The following is a 13,829-nucleotide window of genomic DNA, read 5'->3' as shown; positions in this document are numbered from 1 at the left end:
CACATTGCCCTGTCAGTTCTGTGCCACATTGCCCTGTCAGTTCTGCACCACATTGCCCTGTCAGTTCTGTACCACATTGCCCTGTCAGTTCTGTACCACATTGCCCTGTCAGTTCTGTACCACATTGCCCAGTCAGTTCTGTACCACATTGCCCTGTCAGTTCTGTGCCACATTGTCCTGTCAGTTCTGTATCATATTGCCCTGTTAGTTCTGTGCCACATTGCCCTGTCAGTTCTGTGCCACATTGCTCTGTCAGTTCTGTGCCACTCTGCCTTATTACTTCTGTGTCGCATTTCATTGCCACTTCCACGCTGTTCCCAATGCAGCTTATCCCTTCTATGTATTCAGCAAAACACACATTGTTTTTCCTTTTTTCTATAGAAAATGCAAACTATTTGGCAATGCAAATTTTAGATATGACGAAGACGGCGACTTCGTTACTGGACAATGATATAAGAATCATTCTCAACAAACTTTCAGAAATAATTGCATTGGGAGAAATTGATCCTGAAAATGCAAAAGTTCATATTGATGTGATTAACACGATTTTATTAAGAGCTGGAACATCGATAAGCCCATTTACTAACAAGTGAGTAACTGACTTTCCGAATCATCTTATGACTTCATTTTTGGCTAAAGTGAAGTTCCTGTATGACATGAGTGCATGTAGGGACGTGTAATACTTGTTGACAAATTACTCACTCGAAATGTAATATACATAGGCAACTAAAAACCACAAAAACACGAGGGGGGAGAGAATTTACATGAAGGGGTTATTCAGGACATTCTAATTATTCAATTCACTTAAAGGGAGTCAATTACCCCCAAAATACATTTTAAATGAGTTTTACAGTGTTGTAGGAGCTTTAGCCCCTATAATAACCACACTAGCACAGTGCTACTGTGACTGTGCCTTAGAAAATTTTTAACTCATATTCAAATGAGGAGGCATTATTATGCCTCTGCATTTACATATTGGGGCCCTTCCTCCACGTTTGATTGACAGTACTCATTTTCCAGAGCAAGTAGGAAGAGGTGGAGAAGATGGAGAGTTGTCTTCATGGTGGAGATAGGTAAGTGTTGACTTTAGGGAGCTTGGCACATATGGCTGACTTTATGTACGCTGCCTTTCTCATGACCCTCGCGTTACATTCATCTTGACCAAAAAAGAGTACTGTTTGCTCACCCTGCTAGACCCACGCTACAAGGAGAATTTTGCATCTCTTTTTCCTAAGGTGGAGATGCATACTAAAATGGTGCTATACCAAAAGGCCATTGTGGAAAATATGTTGAAAAAGTTTCCATCAGACAACACTAGCGGCAAGGGGCAGGCTTCCTTGCCCAACTAAGGAGGAGAAGCAAGGGAGAACCACATCAAGTGCAGCAGAGGCAGGGTACACTGTCAAAGGCCTGGGCTAATTTCATGACACCCTCCCAGCATACCCTGATGACCAGGTATTTTTGACAAGGAGGAAAAAGTTTTTAAAGATGTCAAGCAATACCTGGCTGACAAAACCAGAGCACTCCCTAATTCCTCTGTGACCTTCAACTATTGGGTCTCAAAGCTGGACCTTTGAAATGAGCTGTCCCTTTATGCCTTGGAGGTGTTGTGCTGCCCTGCTGGTAGTGTCATGTCTGAGCAGGTTTTTAGTGCCGGGGTGGGGGGAGGTCATCACTAACAGGAGCTTTCTCCTAACAACAGACAATGCTGACAGGGTCATTCTGCTAAAAATGAACAAAGCCTGGATTAGTCCTGACTTTTCTACATCACCAGATGACAGCAGCACATAAAGTGTTTTTAATGTTCAATATTTGTATGAGGCCTGTAACGGGCTGGGTGGTGTAACCCCTGAGCTTGAGCCCAAGGAGAGCCTGGAGGGGTGTAACTAGGAGCCTCACCCAATCTGACTATGGACACGCAGCGACACTGTCGTTACAAGGCCCTCCAGTTGTTATCTTCAAGGGTATATGGATGACCCTACTTGTAATTTATCTTTGGCAGGCTATGCACTGTGTGCAGTACTTTTATGAATGTAGGAATACCAAAACTACACTTTGTTCAAAATATTTGATTGAGACACCCCAGTTGGTGCCTTAAAGGGTGTATGGATGACCCTGCTTCTAATTTTTGGCAGGCATTGTACTTAGTACGTAGCCTTTATACATCTAGGAGTACCACTACATGACAATTTTAACTTAATGTGTATTGAGGCCCCCTTTAAGTCTAGTACAGGATGTATCTGAGTCCCTCTTCCATCAAATTTTTGCTGTTCTTGTTTGCTTCATAAATTACTCTGAAATTTTCATTTTTTAATAAAAATATTAATGTTTGTTTACTTATATTATTATTTTTAAATCCTTTTTAAATTTTACCTTATATACAAGTCATTATACAGGAAAGAATGTTTCTTAACATTTTTTCCCTTTAAACTCCAATTTCTCTTCAATTTAGAATTTTTTATTGTCAGTGCTCAAAGTGGAGTAAAAGCGTGACACCATTGTTCTCAGCAACCATTTAGGAATCAGAGATGCTTCCAGGGGTCTTCCTCATGCTGTTCTCCTTCCATTAAAAACTTTTTCCATTCATTTCAACATTTTCACTGCCCCCCACACCTCCTTGTAGGGTCTGCTGGAAAAATGCTCGGATTTCCCATTGACTTCCATTATACTCGTTACTCGAAACAAGCATCTGAGCATTAGAAATTGCTCGGTTCGAGCAAAGAGCATCAGATAACTTTTTTGCTCGCTCAATGGTCATCTTTAGTCAGACTGAGTGAGTAAACTAAAAACCACGGTATGCAGATAGTGACCAGAAGTTACTATTGAATAGAAATATTACTGTTCATCATTTTAACATCTGCCTAAATATTGACCAAGAATTTGTAACTGTTTGCAATTGCAAGGATTCTTAACTTGATGGAGGAAGTTGGATTCAAAATGAATTTTTCAAGTGAAACCGCAAATGTGACGACTGATTCTATGGCTTTACTAATATCAAAAACATTTGGAGAACTGTACTTCACAGTTACAACATACTTGGAAGGGAATCTGGAGGTACGGTGGTTGTTTACTTGACAACTAGACAGTTTAAATATTTTTATGGAGATACAACTCTGACGATATCTGTCAAATATGAATATACAATATGTGTATTTCCCATTAACAAAGAAGTACTTTGGAGGTCCCCGCCTCATAGAGGGAGGTCCCGAGAAATTAATACTGTAAATATGTGTACCAAAATAGTTGTTTGGAAATCTTTTTTTTTGTTCACAGATAACATTAGAACAGTTGCCCGTTGACAAGGCTGTAGCCGCAATACATCTACCCAAATCTATCCAAAACCAAGCAGAAATATCATCATCCAAGGTCCAATTTAACTTTATTGGGACTTCATCCCCATTCCAGGTAAAAAAAACAAACAAACAACTGAATTTAGACTGTGAAATAATTAGTAGTTTTCTTTACATGTGTGCTCCATAAACATTAATGGGCATTTAAATGTATATGAGTCCAAAAAATATTGTCAAGGGAGCCTTTACAACAAAAAAATCCACATCTTAGTAGTTTTTTTTTTTCTGAAATTTTTTGTGGGTTTTTTTGCAACCTTTTTCTTAGCTTAGCATTTTTTTGCGGCCTTTTTAGATTTATTTCCAAAATCACTGAATGCTTTAAGTATGGTGTTTTTATTCAGGCAATTTATGTCATTTTAATCTTAGAGACTTTTATAGATTTTTGTGTGTTTTTGTTAGATTGTTTTGTCTTTTGTTGGTGTTTTTCCACTACAAAGTGTGTCATTCTAAGAGGAATTGCCTGACACAACTAGAAGACGTAGGTATTAAAACAAAAAATAGGAGACCACGCATTAATAATCAGCTATAAAAATTCCAGAATATAGATTTTTTTTCCTTTTATGTTCTCAAACCTTTTAAGCAATTTTTATATGCTATACTTTGACCACATGATATCTCATATGCTGGTACCTGACAAATTGGGTTCATTGATTAAAGAAATGTTGTCACGGAGAGACTAGGTGAGCAAGAGCTAAAACCCTGGGCCCCTGCAGTTTCCCTCAGACTAGGGAAATCCTGACTGACCCTCTACCTGGAGTTTACACTGATGGTGTGTATGTCCAGGCCTCGAACCTCACCCTAACTCCAGTTATAACCCTAGGCTGATACCTCCGCCCTCCACCCAGTGAAGAGGTAATATTCCAATACCCACAGTTAGCACAGACAAGGATAAAGGAAAATATACACCACGCCGCAGTCACTCAGGAATACACTATAAATGTGCAGGGCAAAATAAATACAAATATAGGAAGGAGTAAATAAGACAGAGGAAAATGCACCACCAGCAACGAATCTCCAACAACCAGCTCTCCACTCCAGACCGAGATAACAACGCACAAGACAGAAGCTATAATCGGCGACGCCCAATGAGCAGGAGAACTATTTAAAGGCCATGGAAATGGCCCAGCTTCCAATCCGAGGATTAGGTAAATTAACCCCGGAACAGCTAGATAAAATCTAGCAGACACCAATGAGCAAATAGTGGTCAAAAGCGGAATTACTGCTGTCTGTCGGACGACCTGGTCTGAACAGTGTCCGACATGACAAATGCCACTGTACAATTGAAACATGGCTATGTACCATAAGCAGTTGTCTACTTGCTGCAGTAGTTTGTCCAGTTTCGCCACCCAAATAATTTAAGAGTTTTCTAATTTTAGAAAAAAAAAACTGTCCCCAATTGTCATTTTTTTTTTATTTTAAAAACTTGCTTTACTCACTCTCTGTTGGTCCAGCATTGAGCCACTTGGAGTTGTTCAGCTCACTGATTGGCTGCAGTTCTGTCAACATGACGTCAGCACTGCAGACAATAATAGACAAGGGGAGAAGCAATGGAGACTCATCGCTGGACCAGGTGAGGGTAAATTAAGAACAGATTGCTTTTTTTAAACAAACTGCATTTTGAAACATTTTTATGAAACTGGAAAGCCCCTTTAAGGCCTCGGCTATGATCACATGTCCAGTAGTGTTGTCCATTTTTAAGTAACTGATCTCTTCTGGATCCGTTTTTTTTTTAACATTGAAGTCTATGGAAAACGGATCCGATAATTAGCCATTCGTTTTTCTTTAGTTTGCAAAGGCTCTGTTTTTTGCTGACTGGATCCAGTAAGCAAAAATGGATCTGTTACAAATGAAAGATGAAATGATGGCTGATTAACAGATAAATATATCAGGCATCAGATTATAGGCGGCAATTTCCTACTGTATGACTCAGTTACAGCAATGATGAGCTGCCAGGTGGCGATACATTATATATTTGTTAAGTTATCTAGCAGCCCCCCAAAACAATTTATCTGACAAATAGTTTTAACTGTGCAATATATGCCTAAAACAATGCATGTTAAACTTTTCTGACAGATGTATTACTTTTCACATCCATATCATTCTGCATATATTTGCATTTTATTACTTTACATCAGCAGTGATTCTGGCGTGTTCTGTATCCACATACTGTATCATTATCTGTTTATATGTGACCACCATGTGTGGCTGTGTATGGCAGTAATACGGATGGACCATTAGCGATACAATAACTGAAGTCACTTCTTTTCTAGGGCAGTGAACCCAGTGGCCATGTGTTAACCACATACGTTATTAGTGCCAGTTTTGAGGGCAAAGCTATTAATGATCTGAAGGATCCAGTAGACATAACTTTGTGGCATTTTCAGGAAAATGTGGTAAGTTCTATTTTTTGTCTTCACTTTGAAGAAAGTACAGTCATATACGTCAGAACAATACGATGTGGGGACACTGGATGATATCGAAAAGCTCCTTTTGTCTTAGGCCGGCGTCACACTAGCGAGTTTTACGGGCGTAAGAGCGCAGAAAATATGTCCGTAAAACTCGCCAAATAAACGGCACAATTATTCTCAATGGGGCTGCTCCTATCAGCCTATATTACGGTTCAGTATTATACGGCTTTCTACGGCCGTACAAAATCGCAGCATGCTGCGTTTGTCAGCGTATTGCGCAAAAAAATCGCCAATGAAAGTCTATGGGGGCAAGAAAAATACGGATTCCACACGGACCAGCAGTGTGACTTGCGAGAAATACGCAGCGGTGTTAGTGAAGTCGGTAATTCAATTGTCGGCTTTTCATTTCTCCTGCCTAAACCCGACATGATATGAGACATGGTTTACATACAGTAAACCATGTCATATCCCCTTTTTTTTTGCATATTCCACACTACTAATGTTAGTAGTGTGTATGTGCACAATTTGGCCGCTGTAGCTGCTAAAATAAAGGGTTAAATGGCAGAAAAAATTGGCGTGGGCTCCCGCACAATTTTCTCCGCCAGAATGGTAAAGCCAGTGACTGAGGGCAGATATTAATAGCCAGGAGAGGGTCCATGGTTATTGGCCCCCCCCCCCCCGTGGCTAAAAACATCTGCCCCCAGCCACTCCAGAAAAGGCACATCAGGAAGATGCGCCTATTCTGGCACTTGGCCACTCTCTTCCCACTCCCTGTAGCGGTGGGATATGGGGTAATGAAGGGTTAATGCCACCTTGCTATTGTAAGGTGACATTAAGCCAGATTAATAATGGAGAGGCGTCAATTATGACACCTATCCATTATTAATCCAATAGTACGAAATGGTTAATAAAACACACACACACATGATTTAAAAGTATTTTAATGAAATAAACACACAGGTTGTTTTAATATTTTATTGCTCTCTCAATCCATTTGCAAACCCTCGCTTGGCAAAATAATAAACGCACAAGATACATACCCTCAGATGAACCGTCACGTCCCACGAGGTAATCCATCTGAAGGGGTTAATTATTTTACAGCCATGAGCTGTGCTAATGCACTCGCTCGTGGTTGTAATCCCCGGGGAATGAAGGAAATCTGAGTGATCTGTACTTACATTGAGTTGCGGTGATGCGCCCTCTGGTGGATGAACTCATGAACTGCAGCCTTGGAAAAGTTCCCACGCTCGAGTTCATATGAGCCCGCACTTCCCCGCACCTCACAATGGGGTAGCGGATGCGCTGGAAAAATGCATCCGCTGCCCCCGTTGTGCGGCGGAGACAACGCTAGCGTCGGTGACCTCGGCCAGACGCACTGCGACGGGCCGAGCCCGACGCTAGTGTGAAAGTAGCCTAAGATGGCATGAAGTCTCCTCGACTGAACAACTTTCTGCATTCCAGTAGTTTGTTTTATGTGGGACAAATTGTAGCTTTTATTTCACCCATGTTTTGGATAACATATAAATTACTAAATAATTTATATATTTTTTTGTTATACAAATTTTTTATCCTTTCCTTATTACTTTTTACTGACCTTGTTTCACACTATATGACCGGAGTAATGATTTTTCTAGGTTATTACTATTGGGTGGATACCTAATATGTGAAGTTTTTTTTTGTTATATGTGTGGAATAAAATGTATTTTCATATGAAAAAAAAAGTTTTTGTTTCTATTTTTTATAGGGATGACTATTTTTCATTTTTTTTTTTTACAAATGTTATATATATACATACAAAGAGCTGATCTTGGTATGATAAGACCTGGCAGACACATAGTAATCATGGGATCGCCATGTCCTACAGAAGCACCGGCAAAGCGAATGCCTCTGTTCACTGCATAGTGCTCACTTATTGCTATGTAGCCAATGAAGTAGAAGATGGAAGCGGTAATAACTCACTTCTTCTTCTGTACTTGGTTGTCATCATGATAAAGGACCTTTTACATGGGCCGATTGCAAACTGTTCAGTCCCCATAGAGTTTGCATATTGTCAGCAGCACACCTCCTTTACACATGGGATAATTACAATTTAGGCCACATAAAAGGTGACATTATCCGACTCGATGATTGCTGCCATGTTTGCACAGACCAATGATTTGGTAAAACATAGAGGTGGGACCCACTGAGCATGAGAGGGGAAACTATATATTATTTAACTAAAGTCTCTTATATTTTGGTCAAATTGCATTAAATTATTTACAATTTATCAATTGGTAATTTCGCCTGTTAATAAACTTAACATTCAATATGAAAATAAAGGATAGAAAGTAAAATTCCCATGATGAAGATTTTGTGAGTTTCTTCTACTGCATAATTTCATGCGCAAAAAAACATACTGTGTTACAGTTTCAGCAAAATGAATGGGATTTACATAAATCTCATGCCCACATTGTCTTTTTGTTTGCACTGCAGAAACTAACATGCGGTGCAATTTTGAAATAACGTAACATGAATTTCACTTACGGTAAATATGCATTGTTTTTTTGCAGATTTTCTCTATTGACTTGAATGAGATCAGAAAACTGTTCAGATTAAAAAAAATGTATATGTGTTTATATTGCATTTTTTTCCAGGGGAAACACAATAGAGACGGAAGTAATCAGCATATAACTTTAATAATTACCGTAAGTTTTATCAAAGTTAAGTAACAGGAGTTTTCCAAAAGAAAGCAGCTTCATTGAAAACATGACATACCAAAAGGAGACAAAAAAAACCCGCAGCTGCTATAAAAATATTCTGAAAAAACACAAGTAACCTAATTTAGCCAATTGGTGCAGAAAACCTGCAGCATCGAAAACTCATCATATATTCATGGTGGGAACTTAGCCTAAGAATTGCAGCCCCCTTGAGTCACAGGTTTTTGTTATTCTGTGAAATCTGTACAGCGGGAATTCATCTCATTATTCAGAACTGAGCTGCTCACTCATAATCCAGTGTATATGCCCCAATACTTGTTTTGTTACACTATTTTCATGGAATAAGTAGTCACTGCACTGTCAGGCAACTCACATATGATAGATAATGTGCTAAAGAGACAATCTGCAAATCACTTTATTTAAAAATTATGTTGTCTTACCCTCGAAAAAACACTCAAGTGCGAGCCACTAGATATCTTCCCTCTGCCTAACTTGGTGTCTACTGCCTGTTGTCAATTGTAATCTGTCTCTAGCAGCAGAGACACTTTGACGGACTACAGGAAGTGGGGGTAGGTTTTCCTATCTGATAAGTGAGGAGAAAGAACGTTTTAGCATCTATAGTGCTGCTAGAATAGTGTTGAAGAGGGCATGCCCTCTCAAGGAAAATATGGAGAAACAGAGTGAAACAGAGGCATAGATGGATTCACAGCAACCTGGCTCAGTATTGCCTTATAATATCCTCCATGATACTGATGCATCCGAACATCTTCTACAGAGAGAGGGGAGAGTAGATATTACTTATGTATCAGTTTATGGATGTAATCATAGTAATTAACTTCAAAACACTAGGTCAGAGACAAATAAAAATTAGTGACAAAGCCTGAAAATGAAAAAATATAGGCTTCAAGTCAAATGCATGCAGGATACAAGTCAGAAATGGCATCATTCTTCATATTCACTTGATAGCTTATTCTGTAAACTCACCTGAAATGACAGATACAGTTTAGTAGGATGCAAAAGCCCCACTCACCTCATGTGGAAACAGCCAAGAAGTCACTATAAATCATTGCTGAAAAACCACTGCAGTGTGTGTAAAAATGGTACTGTTTTACAATGGTTATGAAAATTGCTGAAAAAAAAGCAACAAAACCACCACAACGACGCATGTAAATGCACCCTGTGGGGGCACTGGCTATTTAGGTATACAATTCATAATATTCTTAATACAATACACACAACAACTTTTATACTCCAAGTTGTATTTTCTCTTTTCTTGTAGTGGAATTTTCCGGTGGAGTGTGCATTTTGGGATTTTACTAAAAACAGTAAGTTGAGATATTTTAATAGATTTTTTTCTTGCATAACTGTTTCTTCCTGCTCTGATAAGACTGCATGAAGCATGCAGTTTTCATATAACACTTTTTAAGCCGCCTCTAAGTTTCTATGTACAGGTCCTTCTCAAAAAATTAGCATATAGTGTTAAATTTCATTATTTACCATAATGTAATGATTACAATTAAACTTTCATATACTATAGATTCATTATCCACCAACTGAAATTTGTCAGGTCTTTTATTGTTTTAATACTGATGATTTTGGCATACAACTCCTGATAACCCAAAAAACCTGTCTCAATAAATTAGCATATCAAGAAAAGGTTCTCTAAATGACCTATTACCCTAATCTTCTGAATCAACTAATTAACTCTAAACACATGCAAAAGATACCTGAGGCTTTTAAAAACTCCCTGCCTGGTTCATTACTCAAAACCCCCATCATGGGTAAGACTAGCGACCTGACAGATGTCAAGAAGGCCATCATTGACACCCTCAAGCAAGACCCAGAAAGAAATTTCTCAACAAATAGGCTGTTCCCAGAGTGCTGTATCAAGGCACCTCAATGGTAAGTCTGTTGGAAGGAAACAATGTGGCAGAAAACGCTGTACAACGAGAAGAGGTGACCGGAACCTGAGGAAGCAGTGGACTGAGTCTGGTGTGGAAACATCCAGAGCCACCGTGCACAGGCGTGTGCAGGAAATGGGCTACAGGTGCCGCATTCCCCAGGTAAAGCCACTTTTGAACCATAAACAGCGGCAGAAGCGCCTGACCTGGGCTACAGAGAAGCAGCACTGGACTGTTGCTAAGTGGTCCCAAGTACTTTTTTCTGATGAAAGCAAATTTTGCATGTCATTCGGAAATCAAGGTGCCAGAGTCTGGAGGAAGACTGGGGAGAAGGAAATGCCAAAATGCCTGAAGTCCAGTGTCAAGTACCCACAGTCAGTGATGGTGTGGGGTGCCATGTCAGCTGCTGGTGTTGGTCCACTGTGTTTCATCAAGGGCATGGTCAATGCAGCTAGCTATCAGGAGATTTTGAAGCACTTCATGCTTCCATCGGCTGAAATGCTTTATGGAGATGAAGATTTCATTTTTCAGCACGACCTGGCACCTGCTCACAGTGCCAAAACCACTGGTAAATGGTTTACTGACCATGGTATTACTGTGCTCAATTGGCCTGCCAACTCTCCTGACCTGAACCCCATAGAGAATCTGTGGGATATTGTGAAGAGAAAGTTGAGAGACGCAAGACCCAACACTCTGGATGAGCTTAAGGCCGCTATTGAAGCATCCTGGGCCTCCATAACATCTCAGCAGTGTCACAGGCTGATTGCCTCCATGCCACGCCGCATTGAAGCAGTCATTTCTGCCAAAGGATTCCCGACCAAGTATTGAGTGCATAACTGAACATTATTATTTGATGGTTTTTTTGTTTGGTATTAAAAAACACTTTTATTTGATTGGTCGGGTGAAATATGCTAATTTATTGAGACAGGTTTTTTGGGTTATCAGGAGTTGTATGCCAAAATCATCAGTATTAAAACAATAAAAGACCTGACAAATTTCAGTTGGTGGATAATGAATCTATAGTATATGAAAGTTTAATTGTAATCATTACATTATGGTAAATAATGAAATTTAACACTATATGCTAATTTTTTGAGAAGGACCTGTAGTCATAACAAAATGCCAGTCGCAGAAGCTCCTGTGTCAACCATTTTCTTACTACAGCAAGCTAGAAATTCTGCCGTAACACTATGCTATCCACAATGGCTTCCATAACAATGTGCTGATAACTTAAATGAGTTGTCCACTCTAAAATGAAAAGTCTGCAGTCACTGTTTGTGACTGTAGACTTGTCATTCACAGGGCAGACAATAGCAAATCCGTGCACTGGGAGGATTCACAAGTCTGCAGCCACACAGAGTGACTGAAGACTTTTCATTTTAGACTGGACAACTCCTGTACAGACCTGCTCTCAAGTTGTTAATGGCCTTAGTTAGTTAGACAGCATGAAAATAAGCAAGTTTGCATTTGACTTGCTTTTTCTAACTGTTGTTATTCTTCTGCAATGAGAGAGTTTATCTTTTATAGTGTACAGCTTGTTTCCATGGAGTCAGGCTTCTAGTGCCTGGCCAAAGTACACAGTTTACATTCCAGCAGAGGAGTTAACTTCTAACATCCCAGCCAGCTCTCTCAAGCCCATTGATTTCTACACAGCAGTTAGCCGCTCACCTTTCTCTCCCTCACTCTCATCTTCTGAAAAGATGCCTATAAATCACCAGCCTCTCATCTTTCACAGCAGGTCTCCTATTCTCAGCTCTCTGGTCCGGCTGTCCAGACATGTGTGCTTGTTCAATTGCCGTTTAATCTCTGAGTGTAAATACAGGGATAACAGTGGAGGCTCAGAGAAAAACACTGAAAGCTAAATGTGTTACAGCAGAACTTGTGCTGGGCCCTATAGTTATACTGATACTACAGGTCTATTCACCAGAGCAGTCATTCAAGGAGGAGAGCCCACCCTGATAGAAAACCAGAAAGTAAGGAGACTGCATGGCTCTGAACTGCTCAAGAGACAACTTGAGGACAACATGAGAATACTCTTTTAATACCTCTAATCTGCCAGAGATCCTTCCACAATATGCCAGCCATAGATACCCCTACACAGTATCAGTCATAAGTGCCCTCAAAATTGCTACAGTTAATATGGGCACAAGGCCAGTTTACATAATATAACAGCGTTTGATGCCCAAAACGGTAAAAATGCCCAAAACTGTAAATATATCAGCAAAGTACACTTTATTTTCACTTATCTAGTAAATATACACATGTGATAAGGAAACATGTCAAAGTGTAGATAGCCTGATATGACTGTATGTATGATGTGTCAGTAATGTCCCAGAGTGGTCTCCTACCCCCATCAGCTGAGATTGGTACAATAATTCTGCAAATATCATTTCAATGGTCTTAAAAAATGTGTTTGACTTCTGTTTACAAAACTTCCAATCTGCACAGATAATATGGGTGGCTGGAATACATCGGGGTGTGTATTGAAATCTACAAGCAAGGAGCATACATCGTGTTCTTGCAACCATCTTACACACTTTGGAGTTCTCCTGGTAAGTACCATAGGGCTCTATTACAATCATAATCCAATTTTAGTTATAACCCTATTTACTACGACACCCTTTTTTAGCTTAAGCATCCACCCGTAATCGATATTTGAGCAAGAAAGGGCTGCAATGGAACGTATATTTCTCTTTGTGTGCCCAATTTTTATGCCCCAGTTGTGCCCATACAATTAATAATGGGAACCTGGCTGTGATTGACAACCAGTGTCCTACTGTAACGATAAAGAATCGTCTGATTCCATCTGTTTAATTTCCTTAAAGAGAACCTGGCACCTGAAACATGCCAAATCCGCGGGCAGCATGTATCAGGCACTGGCTCAGAGTTTCATAGCTGCCAGGACTAAACTCCGTGGTAGACTACTCAGACCGGTGGGACCCGGCAGTTGGAAATACAGGCCTCTACCTACATGTGCATACAGGCAGAGACCTGGCAGTCACTGTTAACAGGCGGAAAGAGGTTGCCAGGGACCCACCTGTTCGACTAGTGTATAGCATGGCTATTAAAAGTATGTTTTACTCTGTAACGCTGCAGCCAGTTATGTTTTACTCAGAAACACTGTAGCTTTTCATAGAAAAACAAACTATAGCATTGACTCAGGTTCCTCTCATTATGCAATATATTATTGTGTCGCTTTTCACAATATGCAATTAGCATACAGATGCAATTAAGTGCATCCTAATATATTTTATAGAATGGTTTGGAGAATATTTAAAATACAACAATGTACAAAAAAAGAGAAGATGTGATATAAGTAAAACGTGGTGACTAGGGTTGAGCGACTTTTATTTTTATAGGATCGGGTCGGGTTTCACGAAACCCGACTTTCTCAAAAGTCGGGTCGAGTGAAATCGGCCGATCCTATAAAAAAGTCGGGGTCGGGGTCGGCCGAAACCCGAAACCCAATGCAGT

At 39.9% G+C, this 13,829-nt stretch overlaps 1 protein-coding gene across 2 annotated transcripts in view; it reads left to right on the top strand.

Annotated features, from left to right (window-relative positions):
- ADGRG4 (adhesion G protein-coupled receptor G4) overlaps window positions 1-13,829 on the top strand; it is a 153,114-nt gene that overhangs the window by 95,346 nt on the left and 43,939 nt on the right. For both annotated transcript variants that reach the window (XM_077285287.1, XM_077285286.1), the window contains exons 12-17: window positions 382-589; window positions 2,904-3,054; window positions 3,274-3,405; window positions 5,621-5,743; window positions 9,734-9,779; window positions 12,804-12,907. In XM_077285287.1, coding sequence (XP_077141402.1) covers window positions 382-589; window positions 2,904-3,054; window positions 3,274-3,405; window positions 5,621-5,743; window positions 9,734-9,779; window positions 12,804-12,907 — 764 coding nt within the window. The remainder of the gene's footprint in view (window positions 1-381; window positions 590-2,903; window positions 3,055-3,273; window positions 3,406-5,620; window positions 5,744-9,733; window positions 9,780-12,803; window positions 12,908-13,829) is intronic.

The sequence above is a fragment of the Ranitomeya variabilis genome, chromosome 2, assembly GCF_051348905.1.
Source record: "Ranitomeya variabilis isolate aRanVar5 chromosome 2, aRanVar5.hap1, whole genome shotgun sequence".
Lineage (NCBI taxonomy): Eukaryota > Metazoa > Chordata > Amphibia > Anura > Dendrobatidae > Ranitomeya > Ranitomeya variabilis.
This window is presented reverse-complemented; position numbering and strand designations above follow the sequence as displayed.